Genomic DNA, 20952 nt, shown 5'->3' on the forward strand with positions numbered 1-20952 from the left:
TAGACGTATTTGGACAATAAGCAGAAGACGTTAGCTAGGCTTTGCGCACTGGGATCTTTGGAATGGGACATCAATTCCGTGTGCTCTCGATGGCACGTTGCATTCATTCTCTTCTTCCCTCATCCCGCTGCTCCCTCAAGAAATCATCTGAGAAGAGCCAGGTTCTTACACAGTAGTAGATGCATACCTCTTAAAGAGTAACCAAGTGTCAAACATTCTCTAGGAGACACCACCTTCATCATCATCACCCTTCCTCCCTCCTTTCTTCCTGCCTTCCTTTCTTTACAATCCTTCCTTTTTCCCTTCCCTTTCCTTCCTTCTTTCATTGCACTCCTTCCTTTCCCTCCCTCTCTCTCTCCTTCCCTCCTTTCTTCCTTCCTCTTTCCTCTCTTCTTTCCTCCTTCTCTTCCCCCCCCCCCCACCCCAGTGAGAGCCACAAGGTCTTACTATGTGGCCCAGGCTAGCAAAAGTTCCAGGAAACTGTCGATCCTCCTGCCTCAGCCTCCTTACTGCTGGGATTATAAGCATGTGTCACACACTGTCTTCTTTATTTTGTTTTAAAGGCAGAAGAAATGTAATTAGAACTCTAATGAGCAGACCTTTAAATTTCTTAAGAGTTGCACAATTTATATTATTCTTCCCTAGATGACTTGGAAAAGAGTCAAGTCTTTAGATTACAGCCAGTCTTTAGAGTAGGCAGACCATGATACCCATGAAGGATTGACCTGGATGGTGCTAACTCTCCTACTGAATTGACTAGTTATTTTCATTTCCTCCTGTGTATATGTGTGTGTGTGTGCATGTGTGTTTCAATTGTTGGTATTTGTATATATTCCGTGGGACAACAAGGGCTTGAACCCAAGGCCTTGCAACCTTACTTGGCTCTTTCCCTGAAGCCTGGTACTTTACCACTTGAGCCACAGCTTTTGGTAGTTTTGGCTTTTGGTAGTTAATTGGAGATAAGAGCTCTACTCAGGCTGGTTTTGAACAGCATTCCTCAGATCTCAGCCTCTTGACTAGCTAGGATTACAGATGAGAGCCACCAGTGCCCAACTCAGTTTTTTAAGTTTTGTTCTTTTTTGCCCACCCCTTCCCATCAAACAGTTCTAGCCTTAGTTGAAAATCTAAACAGGAGCCAGGGACCAGTGGCTCAGGCCTGTAATCCTAGCTATTCAGGTGGCTGAGACCTGAGGATCTTGGTTTGAAGCCAGCCCAGGCAGGAAAGTCCGTGAGACTTTCATCTTCAATAAATTACTCAAAAAAAAAAAAAGGCGGCAAAGTGGTGCTGTGGCTCAAGAGATAGAGTGCTAGCCTCCAAGACCAGAAAAAAGGACAGAAAAGCTAAATATGCACTGAAGTTGTCCATGAAACTTGTTTATAAAAGTCTTGATTTAATAAAACAACACCCATAGCTGAAGCATCTGAGCTGATAACGAAGATGTCTGCACTCACGGCCATCTCTCCTCTGCCCCTGAAGAGCAGCAAGCGCGGGGCCCGGCCGGCCCAGAGCCAGGGCTCTCTGGGTGGGACTCCCACTTTCCGCTTCAGCAGGTTTTCCAGATTTTGGTTAGCATTCAGAAATGTGCGCTGGAAGCAACAGGCTACAGATGAGGACACAGCCAGAAGGAGTGTTTCTTTTTCCAGAATTTCATTCTCAGGCCTGAACAGTTGGGCTCAGGGGAGGGAGGGTGGTTTCTAATGTGATTTCTGTGACATTGAGCTCTGCTCTAAATCACTGAGAACAACCATCCTGGTGCTTCTGCCTGGGGGCCTGTTGTACCTGTCTGTCCATGGTGTCACACAGCCCTTGGGGAAGAGCCCTGAGTGCTAATTCAGCAGCCCCTGGAGACGGGCACCGCAGAAGCGCAAAGGCCTCTTTATAGCGGAAGGACTGCTCGTGCCGGGGAAGAACTTCCAGCCACACGTTTAGTCACTTTGGGGATTTGAAACATATTCTTGCTGAGCAGTCATACGTGAAGTATGACTTAAAAGCAGTCAGGGCTGAAGAGCGTAAACTGCATCTGATATAATAACTAAAATGTGAAGAGAGCTCACCAGGGAGAGCTCACCTGGTGCAATGCCTTAGAAAGGCAAAGTCAAAGTTCAGTAAAACAAAACACCAGGAAGCAAACACACCAAAGGGCAAACACACCAAAGGGGTGGAGTGGAGTGGAGGGTGGACGAATGGAGAAGAGAAGAGAGGGAGAACGCAGTCAAGAATGAAGGGTAGCCGGGCGCCAGTGGCTCACGCCTGCCATCCTAGCTACTCAGGAGGCTGAGATCTGAGGATCGCAGTTCAAAGCCAGCCCGGGCAGGGAAGTCCGTGAAACTCTTATCTCCAATAAACACTCAGAAAACCAGAAGTGGCACCGTGGCTCAAGAGGTAGAGCGCTCGCCTTGAGCTGAAGAGCTGAGGGACGGCATCCAGACCCAGGGTTCAAGCCCCACGACCGACAAAAAAAAAAGAAAGAAAGAAAAAAAAAAAGAATGAAGGGTATATCTTACAAAATTCAGAAGAATGAGGGAAGGGGTGAGTAGGGAAGGGATGGGTGAGAATGTTGAAAGGGGCGACATTGATCAAGATACATTGTGTTCATAAGCTGCCTTGTTCAATGGCAACTCCTTTGTGCACTACTTAAAGATAATTTTAAAAATTAAATAAAAACCCCAAATGTCTAGAGCAGTGCATCTTCAGTCTTCTTGGGAACAATTCTAAAGCCCCTGTTGGGAAGTTACATCTAGGAGCTAAAGTGGGTTAGATTACGCAGACTTCTGCCTTCCACTCTCCATCCCTACCCCCCACCCCCTCCCCGTCCTGCCACCTCGGTTTGAGCACGTGATCTTAAGCATATTCCAGGATCACGTTGAAAGCACCAGGCACTGAAGCCTTCTCAGTCACTCTAGGACCAGAGAGGTGTAGTTTCCCATGTCTGTCATAAGCAATGGGCCACACCAGCATTAACCTGTCGCCCCACACCCCCAGTTTCATATGCAAGGAACCCCACCCCTGAGAACAGAAAGCCTCATGCAAGGGGAACTGCATTCTCAAGTTAAACCCAAAACAGAGTAAAATAGAAAGAGGTGGGAACTCTAATGTGCTTGAAACTTCCATCACCCTTTCATTTACGTTCTACACTTCTGAAAGCAGGAATTGGATGCCTTATTTTGTTATATATCCCCCTTCCTAGGTTAGTAGCTGGTAATAAATACCAACTAGACACACATGCATGACTAGCTAGCACGTGACTCCTTAGACTACGTTAATTCTATGTAGAGGGTTGGATAGTACCCCTAAAAGTCATGTCTCCGGGGATCCATATTTGGAGATGAGGGAGGGGGAAGGTCTAGCTAGAGATAGGGGAGATGCCCTGAATGGGAAGAGCGGCAGCTGCCCTCAGCAGACAGCCGCCGGGGCTCCCTCCCTCAGAGCCTCTGGGAGGAGCTCACCCTGACACACCTCATTTCAGACCCCCAGCCCAGAGAGCTGTGGCGGGTCAACCTTTTCTGGACACCAAGTCTGTGGTGGGTTATTACGGCAGGAACAGGAGGCACTCAGGAAAACAAGACAAACCCAAGCTTCCGCATCTCGCCGGCTGGTCCAGCAGGACAGGGCATGCGCATGTCTTTTTCTCACCCTGTTCTGAAAATTGGCATTTCTGCCATTTTATTCCAGGAAGGTGTGCCTGATGTCTTGGGAATTCATTAACCTGCACTTAAATTCATCAAGTGTCCGGTTAATGGCTGTTCTGACCTCTGCGCCTTTCCATCAGTCTCGGAGAAAGACAGCTTCCCACACGGACACAGAAGGTAGCCCAAGAACCGGCTCTGCACATGTGCACCACGCTCAGCTGTGGAAACGACACTCGCTCTAACCAGCACATTCCTGGGTTGTTTTTTTATCCTAATGGCCTCTTCCTTAGCCTCCTCCATGGTCAATGAAAGAGGTCACCTGGACCATGTCCACTACAAACCTGGGCTCATCCCTCCTACCCTTCCTTTGTATTGTGATCTCTGCCACCAGCCCTCAAGCTCTGGAAAATTGATCTTTGCAACAACTCCCTCCCATCCCGGCTGCCCACCTGTCCACCTTCATCCTGTGTCTTCACTCCCTACTTCTCCACCACCAGTTCCCAAGTTGGGGTGAGCCTCCTCCTGAGGTTCACAGGACAAATCAAGCCCCTGATGAGGCCTGCAGCCACAGGCATGCTGGGGACCGACATCCCCCAGACCTCTTGGCCTAGATTCCCACAGCAACAAGGACAAAACCCACACATGTTTTCATGATTTGGGGAAGGTGACGGGCGTGGCAGCTGTGTTTACTGAAGAGCACCGACTGCACTTGGGTCTGAAAGGAAACCCGATCAACTCCTGGCACCCTGCCTTCACTCTGTTTCTGTCTCCTCTGTCTCGAAACTTCAACGGGTGATCACTGAAGGAATGTTTGCCTACAGACGGGTAAGGCCGACCTATCCCACCCTGGCTGCCAACCTGAAGGCACAGAATGCAGGCCTCTCTCTGTGAGTGGAGACAAAGTCTCCTGAGACAGAGCTGAGATTCTCCATCACTGTCCTAAGCCTGCAGTCAGCTTGGAATCCTGGAAGGCAGAGCTTTGGTCAGGAAGCAGGAGAAGCCAACAGTCAGACTTCCAGGTCCTTCTTGCAGGACCAGGACTGATATCGTGCGTATCCAGACCACACTTGGAAAGAGACTGCTTAGTCATGCACAGCCCTCATCCCTGCCCCAATTCTCCCTGTGTTTAAAACTAAAGCTCATGTCGGGGTGACCTGAGGAGGGGCTCAAATGCTTCATTTCTATCTTCCTCAAATGGCCGGCTTTATGAAAATCCTTTGTTCCTATTCACCAATGCTTTCATTTGGTTTCTTTTTTGGGGTCTGGTCGTGGGCCTGAACTCTGGGCCTGGGCGCTGTCCCTCAGCTTTTCAGCTCAAGGCTAGCGCTCTACCACTTGAGCCACAGCGCCACTTCCGGCTTTTTTTTATGCTTATGTGGTGCTGAGGAATCGAACCCAGGGTCTCAGGCATGCAAGGCAAGCGCTCTGCCACTGAGCCACCTTCCCAGCCCTCATTTGGTTTCTTTGAGGAGGATGAGCAGACCTGACATGCTGGCATCCCTGGGTCAGGCCTTCGGTCTGGGACTCTGGTTACAGGAAGTGTGGAACACCTGCTTCTCTGGTGTCTGTCTGGTCCACTTGGTTTGCCACACCTGCCTGCTTCTGGCTTCCAGCAAGGCCCTTCCAGACTCTCTCCGTCCTGTGGATTAATCAGTCTTTCCTCCCTCCCTCCCTTGTTCTCTCTTCTGCTTTCTCCTTTCTCTGTGTGTCTAAATCTCATAAATGGTTCTATTAGTTTAGTGATCACAATGAATGGTGACAGTATTAGAGAGTCCATGTCTCTTTACGTGTCCTGCACCGTATGAAGCTGAGAACCACACCTCTCTTCTGTATGTCCCCTCGGTGTCCAGCCCAGTGCCAGCCGTAAGATGGACACCCAGGAAACAATCAACCACATCACCAAAGGATGTCTGAGAATGGTGTCTAAAGTAACCACATCCTGGTGAGCGACCGTCGGCAGAGTGTCCATAGCACCCACCCATGAGTCTACAACATGAGAAAGGAGAGCAACTTACAGATCAGACTCCTGTCCTAACACTGATGGAAGGCAACGTGAGCACAGCCGGCCCTGCATCGGCCCGCTGTCCCACGGCACGGCTCCTAGAGCCAAGACACCCCGTACCCGTGCCTGCTCCTTCGGACGCAGGTTTTGCCAAGTTCTCCAACAGCAGCCAAATATGTGTGTGGGGAGATTACCTTCCGGCAAGAATGCGGTGACCAGACACGCCACACCGGCCACTATGTTGCTGGCTGCAAACGGGAGGCGGCGGCCCAAGCGCTCGATGGTCAACAGGATCAGGAGCGCGGCGGGCAGCTCCACCACTCCCGAGATGAAGAAGTCCACGTAGAGGTTGCCACCCACGATCCCCAGGCGCATGACGAGGCCTTGATAGACCACGGCACTGGTGAACCTGCAGCACCAGCGGCAGAGACCAGAGAAGTGCACGTGAGAGACAGAACTGCGCCTGGAAGGAAGGGGTTTGACACGAGCCTTGAAACCCATCCTCGCAGGCCACGCTTACCAGGCAAACATGAGTATGAGCGTGCACTTCCGCATCTGGGGGGTTCTCACCAGATCTAGAAAGGATGGGTTGCTGATCTCCTCATCTGTGACCGTGATCTAGACGGGAAAAGCAGAGTTCAGTAGCAAGGTATGGCTAGAGACACCTGCACGGGAGAACTCTGTTAGTAACTGGATTTAAAGCTACAGAAAAAAAAGTGATTTCTTTTTTTATGCGTAGAGCTTTAGGAAGACATAAGGTTATAGTCAAACACTTGGGTCTCTCGTGAAGTACAATCCAGAGTTTTATTTTTTTCTCACTTGGCTTCTTCGTTTTATTAAGTTAAATTTTGTATTGTTATTACAGAGGGGCTACAGTTACATATGTCAGACTATGAGTACGTTTCTTGTTGGACACTGTCACTCCTTCCTTTGCTCTCTTCCAGGTTTTCCCTCCAGTGCCTACCTGTGAGTTGTATAGTTTATTTTCAATATTATGTCTAGTGAGTACCATTTTGTTCACTCACAAAATTATTTTTCTGGCTTGCCTGGGGTGGGGGCTTCCACCATTATATCTTTTTTTTTTTTGGTCATAGGGCTTGAACTCTGGGCCTGAGCACTGCCCCTCAGCTCATCAGCTCAAGGAGAGTGCTCTACCACTAGAGCCATAACGCCACTTCTGGTTTTCTGTTGGTTAACTGGAGATAAGAGTCTCATGGACTTTCCTGCCTGGCCTGGCTTTGAACTGTGATCCTCAGATCTCAGCCTCCTGAGTAGCTAGGATGACAGGCATGAGTCACCGGTGCCTGGACAATCATTATATCTTAATACCTGAGAATGAGAAAGCTTGCCATCTGGTGCTCTGAACAGGTCAGATACGCAAAGATGTAGTTGCTTGACTGAGAATCTGTTCAGAGAATAATTGCGGTACTTGTGCCAAATTTCTCTGAATAAACCAGGAAGAGAGATGTGCTCCAGTCTAAGAGGTGTAAATTTATTGAAGTTGGGTAAAAAGTAAAAGTAGGTAAACCAGCAGGGGCCCATCAGGTAGTTATGCACCAAATGCTAAAGTCTTGAGAAATAAAATAGGAAAGCCAAGGGCCGGCACCAGAGCTATCATTTTGCTCTTGTCCAGGTATTTGGGAGCAGACACTTCTTTGATCTAGGAAAACTCAGCTCATCTTAGTTTGTCCATTGGAGAAGTTAATCTTTACGTCTACTCAGTTCAGCAGAGACTGTTGTTTGGCAGTACGAGATTACCAAGGAAAGGGAGCTCAGGCTGAACCTGGGTAACCCCACAGGCTTCCGGTCTCACCCGCCAAGCCCACCATCCCATGATCGCTGTCCTCTCCATGTGCTGCAAGTCCGCATCCCCCTCGGCCCCCTCAGTCCCAGTTCAACTCCCCTGGGAGTCCTCCCTCTCACCTGACCCCTCCCAGATCCATGCCCCTCCTACTGCCCCCAGACAGCTTCGTAAAGGCCATGGTGTTCTCCTTAGTGATGGATTTTTAAAGCAAAAAGTCAAGGTTTTGTCTTTCGGTTGAACAAGATCTCTGCCTTCTCAAGATAGGACCTCTCTTGTCTGTTTATTCCAATTTAGGTCTGGCCCAGGAGGAGTGAAAACTTAGGCATGTTTGCCCAAACCGTTTAGGGCCAGAGTCTCTCTAACCTGCAGATACAAGAATCTGACCCAGAGCAGATCCTTACTGCAATCGCCTGAACATGCACTCTCAACAGTAATTCAGAGATCACACAAGCTTGATGTCTACACCTTTATGTTTGTGCCACGGACAGCCACTCCCACAAGAGAAGCCATGAAATGACTGTCTCTGGGTCACTGCCTTCCCAGATCCTCCCAATGCAGCATATTTATTCTCTATCAAGCCGCAGTTCCCCTCCACTTCCCCTTCCCCTAGCACATTTTGAAGCTTCCTTTTTTAACTCCTGATAAGAAAGCCAATTGTCAACATATATACTATCATTTTTCTTACTTGGTAAGGCATAAAGTGATGATCGTAGGATTAATAATTCCTTAGATTCAACAGAACAGTAGCACTTTCCTTGACAGTTCCTGGAAGACTGCTCGTGGATTCCACCATCCACTTCTTCCCTCTGTCTTCTGATGATGCAATCTATGGGATTTTAGTCAAATACTGACTAGCTAGTCTTTTGTTCTAGGCCTTCAGCTGCAGTGGCCCTGTGAGTGGAACCGTAGCTGTCATGCATACAGTGAATGACTCCATCCTTCAGAAACGGCTTGCCCTTCATTTATTGTCCCTCCTTCCTGAGGGAAGCCGCTGGTGAGCTACCCAGGACCCATCACAGGTGATGGGGGAGAAACTGGGTGAAGGGAATGCAGGTCCTGAAGAACCTCATAGACCAAAGCAGCCATGGCAGACTGGGCAATTCACCTCGAGGGGACAAGGTGCAAAGAAAAACTTTTCCAGTCTTTTCAGACTAGAAAGCAGATCTGTGCCCTATGTGATAAAAAGCCCTCAGCTAACCATATAAAATACAATACACCAATGAGGAACTACTTTTATGTTGACCCACTATTTCCAAAATAAAGCAAGAGTACCAATATAGAAGGTGAGAACTTGCATATTCCAACAAATTATCAAAATTATCAACATATTTTCCACAGCAGGATACAGGTACCTTATACCTGTAATCCTTGCTAATCAGGAGGCTGAAATCTGAGGATTGTGGTTTAAAGCCATCCTGGGCTGGAAAGTCTGTGAGACTCTAGAAAGCCAGAATTGGAGCTGTGGGTCAAGTGGTAGAGCACTAGCTTTGAGCAAAAAAAAAAAGAAGAAAGAAAGAAAGAAAAGAAAAAAAGCTCAGAGATAGCAACCAGGACCTGAGTTCAAGCCCCAGGACTGGCACAAAAAATAAAATATTTTCTGCAGTGAGTTTTTCTATATTACCCACATTAAAATGACTAATGTGTCATTTTTTTTTTTTTTGGGTCCGGTCGTGGGGCCTGAACTCTGGGCCTGGGGCGCTGTCCCTCAGCTCTTCAGCTCAAGGTTAGCGCTCTACCACTTGAGCCACAGCGCCACTTCTGGCTTTTTTTCTTTTTGCTTATGTGGTGCTGAGGAATCGAACCCAGGGCCTCGAGCATGCAAGGCAAGCGCTCTACCACTGAGCCACCTTCCCAGCCCTAAAATGACTAATGTGTAGGGAGGGGTATAATAATTGTTAGATTCTAAACTAATTCTCATCAAAGCACCAAAATGTTGGTGGTTGAATTTGAATTAATACATTTTAAAAACTTAGGATATTAGAGATTAAAACATCAGGAAAGGTAGCTGAGTCAAGATTTGGACCCAGGAAATCAGATTAACCCTTACACAGCAATCTTGAATATGTAGAATATGAATATGGAGTCCATAACACTTGATAATTAATGGTCACTTCTGCCTATTTTTCAAAGAAGAACATTATGTACTTGATAAAAATGGAATCATTAAGTTCAAAGACTGTTTCGTGAAAGAGTTAAATTTGACTAAAATAACTCAGATAAATTATATTTTAGTCAAAGAATTTATTTGAAGGGTTTTGGATTTCAGGATTAAAGACCAGAGAGCATTAAGACAGGTTTCCTCTATGAGAGAACCCTGCCAGTGTGTGTGCGCGCGCGCGCGCGCGCGTGTGTGTGTGTGTGTGTGTGTGTGTGCGCGCGAGCGCGCAAGCACGCACGCACGTGGTCACGTACACCAGGCCTTCTTGCCTTTTGTTTGGGCTTTCCCACAACCCACACTTGGGTGTGCTGGAGTATATTGGCTTGGAATCTTTTCTTCTGGCTCAGAATTGCTCCTGGATCACTGGCTCCCTCGCTACTGCTCCATCCACCTGGCAATACTCAAAGTTCATCAGGGGAGCGGACAGCTCCTCTTCATCTTCTTCTTCTTCTCTGCCCATAGCTGTGACTTCTTCCTGCCAGATAAGATTCTGAGCAAAGTCACCTTCGTTCAGGCCCACATCCACATCCTTGAGTGGAAGGAAAATCCCGCATCACGGTTTCATAGATAACTCAGCATGTGAACACCCTTGTGGGTGGTTCCCTTCATCTGCTCTAGTGACATAGTCCTAATCTGAGCCAATGAGAGAGAGAGGCCTGTGGTCCAATTCAGGCCAAGGAAGAAAGGATTTCTGGGAAAATCCTTCACTACTTTTAGTTCAGAGGTTTCTGACAGCAACTCCTCTCACTCACTTCAGGGAATGAGTGAGGAAATGGTACTAAGTAGGTATCAGCAGCCACATGGTGGCCATGAGGGAAGCAGTGTTAGAAGCCAGGCTGCCCTGCCAGCAGAGGAGAGAAGGGGCTGAGCAGGCTTGGTGAGGCCTATTCAGCCAACCCTGGACCCTGCTGTGACCAGAATTCCAGACACAGTGCCAGTGAATGTCCCCATTGTCCAAAGCCATTTAAGTTGGTTTTCTCTTCCACTGGTGCCAAAAGCAGAATTCTCTAAAGAATCTAGTCGGGAACTATGCTTTTGCTTCAATAACTATTTTAAGTTAGATAACTTTATTGTTAAACTAATTGCTCCCATATTCCAATTCACTCTGCAAGAATACTTATAATGAGTTTTCCTCTCAAACGTTGGAAATTTGGACCAAAGGAGCAACATGACCTCTGCATTTCCAGAGCACAAATTTAATGCTTAATGTCAAATCCATCTTCCCAAAGAATGCTCGGTGCTGATGAAGTAACTGAGACTCTAAAACCGACCTTCCCTGTCTGGTGAATGAGAGGATTAAGAGTACTTCCAAGTGAGGATTTGGTTACACTTCAGAACAAATCCAGCGGGTCTTGGATTCACTAACATCTTCTCCACAGTGTTTCTGGAAGATGACCCACTTTCTGGGTGTCGGAAGTCCTCGGAGACACGGAGCTGTATCTTGGATGGAATTCACCCATCAAGGGGCGCCAGCGCACGAGCAATGTGGGCTGGGCAACTGTTCTTTTACGTTTCCCTCTGAAGCTTGCGTTTCTTCTCAAGTTCCAAAGGATTATCAAATTTGGCCTAGACTGAGCCAGATACAAAAGAGCCAGAATGCTATTCTAGGCTATTGTCTATTTATGAAAAAAAAAAAAAAGCCCAATGAAAGGATAATCTACATCAATAAAATTAAACGACTCAAAGTGCGGCCCTCAGTGAGTTTTGCCAAATGTATAGAGTTATATACATTCACCATCATGGTACAGAATCCATTGACCACCCCCCCCCCCACCAAAGCTCCCTCATGAGACCCCAGAGTTCCCTGTAGCTGGTCCTCTCTACCCACTCCAGACTTGGAGCAACCCTGCTTCCTGTCATGACGGTTTTATGTGGATTTTCACAGAACGAGAGCCATGCAATGTGCTGTCTTCTGAACTGGCAGTGCCTTCCCTGCCCACCACACACAGCTCAACCAGCCCCGATTCACAGCCAGCGGGCGGGAGGACGGAATGGCTCCGGGCAATATTTGTCTGTTTGGAGGCCTGTTGCCTAGAAATGCCACTCACGGAGAAAGGTCTTGCTGGAGGTCCTGCTGAGGCTGTCCCTTTTCTTATTTATTGCTCAGCTGAATTGCTGTTTGCAAATGGATTGTCTTTTAATTCTGCCAAGACTTTGTTTTCTGTCAACAATAATGTACTCTAAGCTAAAAAGAGTGTTTTATTCAACTCACTCTGATGAATTCAGTTCCTTTTAGTTTCTTCCCTGTGCCTTGCTGAAACATTTCTACAAGTAGATGTTGCAATTTCCATTGCCAAGACAAAGACATTACAAATAGCACCTGTTCGAAAGATGGTGTTCAGAGATCCCACACGGAGGGCTGGGTTCAGGTCATAAAAATGACCACTAGCAAGGGGCAGGCCAGGGGTATGCTACTTGACTCGGAACTTTTTTTTTTCATCATTATGTTATTAAAACTACATGAGCCTTGGTTTTCTCCTCAGCAGCATGAAGATATTTAGACTCCCTGAGGCATTTTGAAGACTCAATTAGATAATACAAGTCAGGAAAAGTGGCTCGTGTGTGCAGCCCCAGCTTCTCGGCAGTCTGTCCCCTGGACATCGCCCTTCTTCTGTCTGTCTGCCCTTCATATATAGCCAGGAAGCTGAGGGTTCTTTGCCTGGGAAAAAGATCTCCACACATGTTTCTATGGAAACACCTTTGTGTTTGCACTCAACAAATCTTTCTTTCTTCTTTTTTTAAGCAGTTACAAGGACAGAGCTTCTCCTTTGCAGTAATAAAACAAACTTAGAAGCATGTAAGTCACATTGAACCTTGTATTCAGTAGTTTTTTTAAATTTTTTTTTCAATTTTGAAAGGAGATCTGGGTAATCATTATTAAGCATTATTTGTCAACTAATTTTGAGTCTTTTCCTCCTCCTCCACACTAGTATATGGCTCAATAAAATTGCTCTTTTGGTCCTTCTCCCAAATCTCCTGATGTGTTGTGATGATATCCCGCTGCAGGACGACCCTCTGAAGCCAGTCCTTCCTACGCCGGTCCAGGCAGTGTCTCTGAGGACAGCCTGGACAGAAGGCAAGGACAGAGCCAGGTGAAGCTGCGTGTCATGCACAAGCACTAACCTTGACTGCTTTAAGCCAAGGGTTTCTTAAAGTGTCACTCATTCACAGAACTAAGGGTCTCATGATTAATCAATCGGGAAAGCAGGAAGGGAGGAAGGCAGGAAGAAAAGAAGAAAGGAAGGAAGGAAGGAAGGAAGGGAGGGAGGGAGTACTAAGTTTCTGTTTTGAGATAAACCAAGACTGTTCAATCAAAAAATGTAAAAATAAAACCTGCAACTCCTGTGATTAAAAAATAATGTCTTTGTTGTTCAATTATATCATTAAAATTCCAAAAGAGAAATGAGGACTTGGGTATTTCTACCACATCCTCAATTAATAGACACAAGGCAGTTTATCACAGAACTAAGCTACCACACACAAAGTAGGAGTAGAAGGATCCTGACCAGGCCTGCCACCCCCTGCAGACCACAGCTAAGAGCCACACCCTTGCCTGTCCATGAAAATCAGACAGTCAAGCAGGGTAGGTAGGGCAAATGTTTACAAAAGAAAAGCATAGTGACTGTGTGATTTTGTGTGTGTGTGTGTGTGTGTGTGTGTGTGTGTGTGTGTGTGTATGTGTGTGTGTGTGCAGGTACTGTGACTTGAACTCAGAGGCTTGCATTTTGCTTGGCATTTTCACTTAAGGTTGGTACTCTACCACTTGAGCCACACCTTTACTTCTGACTTTTTGGTGGTTAACTGAAGATCAGAGATAAGTGACTAATGTACTTTTTCTGCCTGGGCTGGCTTTGAACCACGATCCTCAGATCTCAGTCTACCAAATGGCTTAGCTTACAGGTGTGAGCCACTGGCTTCCAGCTAACTGTCCTCACTTTATTAAAAAGAACAATTTGTGTATTGGGCAATCGTATAACAAGCTTCAGGAACAGGAAAGTACTTATGGCCCGTTTCAGTGACGCACAAATAGCGAACAAAGCCAGGAATCAGAAAATGTACTTTTGAGGGTAAGCATTGGGCTTGCTCCCTAACTGAAGTCTGTTTCTCTTCTCAGACCACGTGTGTCAAGGTGACCAGCAGATACCAGCATGTAGGCCTGAGGTCTGGGTGTGGTGGGCTGGTCGCCACTCAGACATTAAACATCCACACCCATGCGTTGCACCTGCAGCCTGTCTGCATCCGCGCAGGCTGCGTGGATGGGCACCCACAGGCAGATCTTAGGTTGGAAACTAGTTTACTCTCAGCCTGGGAACTCGATACAGTGATGAGGTTTCTTATTGGTTTGCCAAGTATCCAGTTTTTCCTTCTTTCTGTGGCTCGGGAGCTCTGAGTTCCCAGCAGGAATGTGGAGATATTTCTGTAGATGTACAAGTGCAGTTAGAGCATGTAGGGGCCACTTTGCATGCACCTTGGTAAATGTGGGAGCCTTTCGTGAGTTCTGGGAGTTGTCAGCTGTCTTTTTCTTGTCTTTGATTCGTGGAATGTTTTGTGTGTGCCAATCCTGAGATGTGAGCTCAGAGCCCAGGCCCTGTCCCTGAGCTTCTTTTGCTCAAGGCTAGCGTCTACCACAGCTTTACTTCCAGCTTTTTTGGCAGTTTGTTGGAGATAGAGAGTCTCACAGACTCGTTGGCTTCAAACTGAGATCCTAAGATCTCAGCCTCCTAGGTAGCTAGGATTATAGACATGAGCCACCAGCACCAGGCTTCCCAGAATACTTTTGGCATATGATAACTTATTTTTCTCTGGTTGTCCTTTGCCATTAAGGCTGAATGCTCTGGTGTGCAAACCACAGCCAGTGGCACACATCATCCCTGGGATTCGAATCTGAGTGCTGTCCATAGCATTGTCATGTTACTGGTCTACAGGCCACATGATTAACTTTAAGCTGTAGCTTGATGGTACTGTATCTTAACACATATACAGATCATTTCCATATTGGCTTAGATTTCAATTGGAACGCCTTCATATTTATATACAAAACCATCAAAATTAAAACCTACCCATATTCCATCTGTCCTCCAATTTCAACTGAGAAGGAAAAGCTAATGTTTAGTTCTGTTGAAGTTATCTATAAGATTAAACAACAGATAGTCAAATAAAACAAGAATTATTAGTAAGAGTAGACTGAAAGATCAAAAAGAAGGGAAAAAGAAAGAAATAAAAGCAGCCATAGAGAACTGGAGGAAAGACAAGCATGTAGAATGTAGAACAGCGTGTGCATATGTGTGTGTGTGTGTGTGTGTGTGTGCGCACGCACCAGGCACACATGTGCACACTGATACTAGGACTTGAATTCAGGCCCTCACTGGCTTGCTTGGCATTTTTACTCAATGCTGGCACTCTACCACTTGGATACAGCACCACTTCTGGATTTTTTTTTTTTTTGCTGATTATTGGAGATAAGAGTCTCACAAACTTCTCTTTACAGGCTGGCTTTCAAATGTGATCCTCAAATCTCAGCTTCCTAAGTGGGTAGGATTATAGATATGAGCCAGTAGTGCACAGCTGTGAACACACTTTTAAAGGTGAATAGCACACCTAGGTTATTTAAAAAAGAGAGACACATTGAATACAGAACTCAGTGACACTGTACCAAACTCACTTATTAACAGGTGAAGGTAAATTATGACCACCGGTGTGGCTCTATATACTTTGTTTCTGGAATACCCCAATGCCAGTTATATTAGATGAATTTTCCAGAGATGTATTTTTCCAAAATCATCATAGCTAGTGATCCCAGTTGTTAATGTGAACCATATTTTCACTACCATGATCATCTGTTGAACTTGTGAGTTTGGTAATTTTTAGGTAACTAAGTATACCCCAGTATTTACAGAACTGTGGAATGTCTGTAAGCAATCCTGCAGAAAATAGTTCTTATATTTCACTCAACTCACATAAAAAAGTCTGTTCTCTGCTAAATTTAGAGCAGCCCATATAAATAGAGGGTGCAAATGGTTGTGAACTGCAGAATGAATACTTGAACTGTTAGTAAATTCTGTCTAGGCCAGGTGTCAGAGAGACAAAGTTAGCCTGGAGAATCACACATACCCATCAAAACAGAGAGTAAGTGCTTCATCTCTACTTTTCTCTGTGCTATAAAAAAACCACTAGGCAGAATTCTCATTCAACAAGTACTCCCCCCTCCCCACACCCCCTTCCCTATCACCTTCAACAGCTAAGGGAAAGCAGGAAAAGGGAACAGAACTCATCTTGTGAGAGATGGCGAGGCGACTGTGAAGCATTTCACTCAACTCTTCCTGCTTAACACGAAGAAGTTGCCTTTAAAGCCAGAAAAGGATCAGACAAGCTTATTCGATGAAAATCAAAATGTCAAGGGCTCTTAGAGAGTGTCAGGGACTCTGAATTTGCCATGACTGTGGGCAGTCCCTCAGCTTTTCCTGACTCAGCCTTGAGGCACTCACAGCAAAAGTTCAACAAAGGAAGAACACTGTTTGTGCTTGTAGGTGAGTGGCTCCAGCCCTTTTAGCTTTGCTTGATGGTATTGGGGATGGAACTCAGTGTGTTCTCCAGCTTGAAGCATGCTTCCAGTCCTTTTGGCTCTGGTTATTTTTGAGATAATGTTTCACTTTTTGCCTCAGGTGTCCTGGACCTCCATCTTCCTTTTTCTACTTCCTCTTGAAGCTAGGATGATGCCATGTGCCATCATGATCAGCTTTTTGTGTTGCAATGGTGCTTCAAAAACTTTTTTTTGTTGTTGTTGGTCATGGGGCTTGAACTCTGGGCCTGGGTGCTGTCCCTCAGGTCTTCAGCCCAGGGTGAGCGCTCTACCACTGGAGCCACAGTGCCACTTCCGATTTCCTGGTGGTTAATTGGAGAGAAGAGTCTCACAGACTTTCCTGCCCAGGCTGGCTTTGAACTGCAATCCTCAGATCTCAGCCTCCTGAGTGGCTAGACTTACAGGCGTGAGCCACTGGTGCCCAGCTATCAAAAACTTTTTTGCCCAAGGCTTCCCTGAAACCTTGATGTTCCCTATTTTAGGGTCTTGCATGCACCATTTCACTCAGTTTTGGCTGAGATGGACTCTTTTGAACTTTTTGCTTAGATCTAGCCCTTTATGAGCAAGAAGACTTCTGTTTAATGTCAAAACATTTAACTGTTGATAAGAATTATGCTTCTCAATTTCTGGGCATTGTGATCATGTTTGCCAAATGTGATTTACTAACAGCCCTTGGTTCATTAGTGATTAATCACAACAATAAATGTCATCAGCTGAGGAAATACATATGTATCACTCATTTTACAAACAAGGCTTAGTTGCCAATGACTTCTAGACCTTTGCTGTCAGTACACAGTCCTTGTAGATCTGTGGCCCACTAGGGACAGGCTGGCCAAGTGATTCTTCCTCAGACTCTGGGACTGAGGTTGTAGCTGGCAGGAGACAGGAACAAGAAGGAACAAGACTGAACAAGAACGAAGCCTGAGATCTGCTCATCCAAGGCACCCCATGGCCATTCCCCATGCTTCCCTATCACGGAAGATAACCAAGTTTTACTATCACAAGACTCCTCTAGCAGGAAAACGAATGTTCCTAAGTGATGGTCATTTTCCCTGACATTTCCTCAGTCCTTTTTCTGCAAAGGACTTATAGCACTCTGCTCTTGAAAGGCCTTGTTTATTTGGACCCTTGTGTATAAGAAGGACATTCCCTTCACAGAGCTCCCGTTTGGAAGATGCGCTAAGTCTTATGTCCTTCCTAAGCTACATGTCCTTTCAAAGAAGAGAGGAAACAGTATGGTCCCTATTACTTGTTCCACAAGGAGAAATCGAGCCATGTCCAGACTGTACAGCCTCAGCCTGCTTTGCAGGAGCAGGCTGCACCACCGTGAGCACCCACACGGTGGTACCATCCCTGAACCCGGTGGGTCTTTCCCCAGCCATCTATCATCAGAAACCTTGATTTGAATTCCTTTCTTGAGCCAGGTGCTGGTGGCTCACACCTGTCATCTTAGCTACTCAGGAGGCTGAGGTCTGAGGATCCCAGTTCAAAGCCAGCCCAGGCAGGAACATCCATGAGACTCTTATCTCCAATGAACCACCCAAAAACTGGAAGTGGCGCTGTGGCTCAAGGGGTAGAGCGCTAGCCTTGAGCTGAAGAGCTGAGGGACAGCGCCCAGGCCCAGAGTTCAGCACTCATGACTGCAAAAAAAAAAAAAAAAAATCCCTTTTGAAAGAGATTTACTCCATGACAATGCAGTACCAGGTCCTCTGCTTCCCTAAGGCACTGGAGAAATGAGGACTCAGTATGTTTCTCCCCCACACGAGGACAATTCCCCCATCCTCCAACATGGAAAGAACACACCTGGGTACACCAACGGCCCATCCAGCTCCACGGCATCTGAATGGAGTTCACCTGCACCTGTGCTTCTGGCTGAATCTCTGAGGATGATGACTTCATGAAGAAAGGCAGTTGTCCCAATAGGTCAAAGGTCAACAAGCAGTGCTGTCATGGCAACAGCTGCTCTGGCTCAGGAGCCATGCTGGACGGCTGGTGGGACATTGGCCCTCAGGGCTGAGACAACCAGCTCGTGAGACCTCCACTAAGACACACACCCACTGGGAGGCACATTTCTCATCGATTCCCAGAAGGGAGACTCAGTCATTTGAAGAGCAGACATCGTGGTTAGGGTTTGTTTGTTTGTTTTGAAGAAAACCAAAAACAGGCCAAACAGCACAAAAACAAACCACTTTCAAAGCCAACCAAAACAGTCCTCACTTTATCTCATGGTTGGAAGCCAAAAGATTCAAAGAAGGGCCTGCAGGGTTCTTCCCTAAGCAGCAAAGGAAGCGCTCAGTCCTTCCTCTGGTCTTACAGATGGAGATCAACCTTAATACCACTGGATTAGGTACTTTTATTAGTCCCACAAAAGGACGCAAGCAACATCAACAGAATAAAAGAAGCCTGTGTGTGTGGCTTCCTTATTTAGTTTTATATTTTAGCTGTGTGTCGGTTGTACTACAAGGGCTGGGGCTTGGAAGCAGGGAGCAGAAGCAGGAAGTTTCTCAGCACTCCAAAGAGTGTTGGAGGTAGAAGGAACCCATCTAGAAGGTTATGGGCAAGGTTAGCCATGGAGATGGGAAAGGGGAAGGCCTTTCCCTGATTCCCAGATTATATAGCTAATAGACAACTAGAAACCCTCCTGTTACCACATAGTATAGAACTAGTCCCTGGGCCCTAAGCACCTGTCTAGGGAGTGTGTTCAACTTAACAGCAGGGGGGAAAAGTAGACAAGGAAGGAAAAGGTTTTGACTGCAAGTCACCAAGCAATGGGACTGGCTGGGAGCTGGTGGGGGCTTCGGCTTTGGCTTCCATGGCTGGCATCACAGTGTATATGCAGGACCTCCTGGACAGAATAAACTCAGCAGCATTGGTCTCTAGAAAAAATAAGTATCGTCACCTAGCAGGTGTGCCAGCATCTTGTTCTAAGACAATGATAAGCCAGCACAGAAATGACTAGCTCCTCCTTTCTGAGGAAGGAGCAGGCCGGAATTACACAGGGGCTCAGGGTCCCCCCAAAAAGTTTAGGATTCAAGGGCAGGTTGATGCAGAGACCAGAACCAGGAGTTGCCAAAGGCCTGAAGAGACCAGCAGGTACATGGGACTCGGTGAGCGGCGGCCAGTCCCTGTGCTCTAGTGGGGTCTGCAGGTGTCTGTAAATGGAAAAGTGAGGGCGGGGCTTGCATGAGCCACCATGCAGCCTGAGATGGTCTCAGCACTGGCTAGAAAGCTGCCAGGCTGCCTGTCATCCTAGCTACTCGGAGACTGAGATCTGAGGATCACAGTTCAAAGCCAGCCTGGGCAGGTAAGACCTTGAGACTCTTATCTACAAGTAACCACCAGAAAACTGTGACTCAAAGTGGAAGAGCACTAGCCTTGAGCTGAATTGCTCAGGGACACCGCCCAGGCCAGAGTTCAAGCCCCACAACTCACAAAAAAACAAAGCAAAAACACACAAATAAAATACCTGCTAACTTTCGGGAATAGTCCAGTTGTGGGCAACCGGAGACAAGTGGTTACCTCTCCAGGAACTTCTGCTCCCCAACCCCCCCTCCCCCAGGGGTGGTGAGTCGCCCTGGGGTCTGTCTCACAGTTTCCCTTCAGCCTTGTGTCAGGAGATATGAGAAGTGGTGGGTGCAGCTACCCACCAGGAGTTCTGAGAACCACAGTGTGGAGAGCCCTCAGGGAGCATGTATACTCCCAGGAGCATTTCCCAAGCTTTACTTCCCATGAAAGGAAATAGATAAGATCCTGACGAGAGCTGGACTCTGTTATTTTGGGAAGGAAGAGGAAATTGAGCATGGGGAGAGAAGGTTGCTCTCCACACAAAGCCTCCTGAAGCCTGGCCCTGGCTCCCGAAGACACATGCCACTGCGATTTCTATTTCATTCGGAGCCATGTGTGGCTCCATGGCACCTGTGCTAGGGGACACTGTCCTCCGGGTCTGTGTGGCTGATGATGGCCGCTGACCTGGATGCTGTCAGGTGGAATTTCCTTTCATGAAGTAACTCAGAAATCACCAGGCTTAGGGGCGGGGCTTGGGGCTCTCCGGGCACTCTGGCCGTTTACACGGAGCACTTTAACGTGGCAGCTCAGGAACTGCGTTCCAAGGCCACAGCTCCCCATGGGCATCACCACTCTCGGGGGATTTAGTTTTCCTGGGCCGGGAATGGAGCTCAGTGGTAGAGCATTTGCCAAGCATATCCAAGGCCCTGGGCTCAATCCTCAGTGTCACAACAAACACAAAGTTATGTTTATATTAAAAAGACCTTTAAAAGGGGGTTATCGATATTGATATAAAAGAAGGGCTTCCCAGATAGCCCCAAGCTTTCCCAAGGAAAGTCCCTTTGCCAGCACTATCCACATCTGTGTGCTAGTTCCCAATTACAAGAAGAGTCAGCGATTGAGGGTCAGAAGTCTCCCTGGGAACTGCGGCCATCTAAGCCCCAGCCTGACGTCTTCCGATGAGGCTCTCATCTTTGATACGGTGAAAATGAATTCAAGAGCGGGATGATTTGTATTGATGATGGGCCCCCAGAAAGCTCAAATGATCGCTCTTGATGTCACCTAAACTTACTACCAAGAGAACAGGACCTGTCTGTGCCTGATCACATATGATAGAACACCTGGAATCCAAGTTAAACACACGGGAGGTTCACCAGGAGCAATGAGCTGTATGGCATATCATAAAAGGAAGGAAATGGTAACCAAATCTTATGGCTTTATTAACACAGAAGCTCACTAATGAATACAGATGTATTTAGTTCTGTGGTAGCTAG

General features: G+C 46.9%; 1 protein-coding gene across 2 annotated transcripts in view; it reads right to left on the bottom strand.

Moving 5' to 3' along the window:
- The window catches only part of Slc22a3 (solute carrier family 22 member 3), a 71990-nt gene that overhangs the window by 6189 nt on the left and 44849 nt on the right, over nucleotides 1–20952 (bottom strand). For both annotated transcript variants that reach the window (XR_006148895.1, XM_042689738.1), the window contains exons 6-7: nucleotides 6153–6250; nucleotides 5827–6041 (exon numbers count right to left, since the gene is read on the bottom strand). Coding sequence is in view for 1 of the 2 variants with exons in the window: in XM_042689738.1 (XP_042545672.1) it covers nucleotides 5827–6041; nucleotides 6153–6250 (313 nt within the window). In the remaining variant the exon portion in view is untranslated. The remainder of the gene's footprint in view (nucleotides 1–5826; nucleotides 6042–6152; nucleotides 6251–20952) is intronic.

Source organism: Dipodomys spectabilis, unplaced genomic scaffold (genome assembly GCF_019054845.1).
Source record: "Dipodomys spectabilis isolate Male_0828 unplaced genomic scaffold, ASM1905484v1 ptg000126l, whole genome shotgun sequence".
Classification (NCBI taxonomy): domain Eukaryota; kingdom Metazoa; phylum Chordata; class Mammalia; order Rodentia; family Heteromyidae; genus Dipodomys; species Dipodomys spectabilis.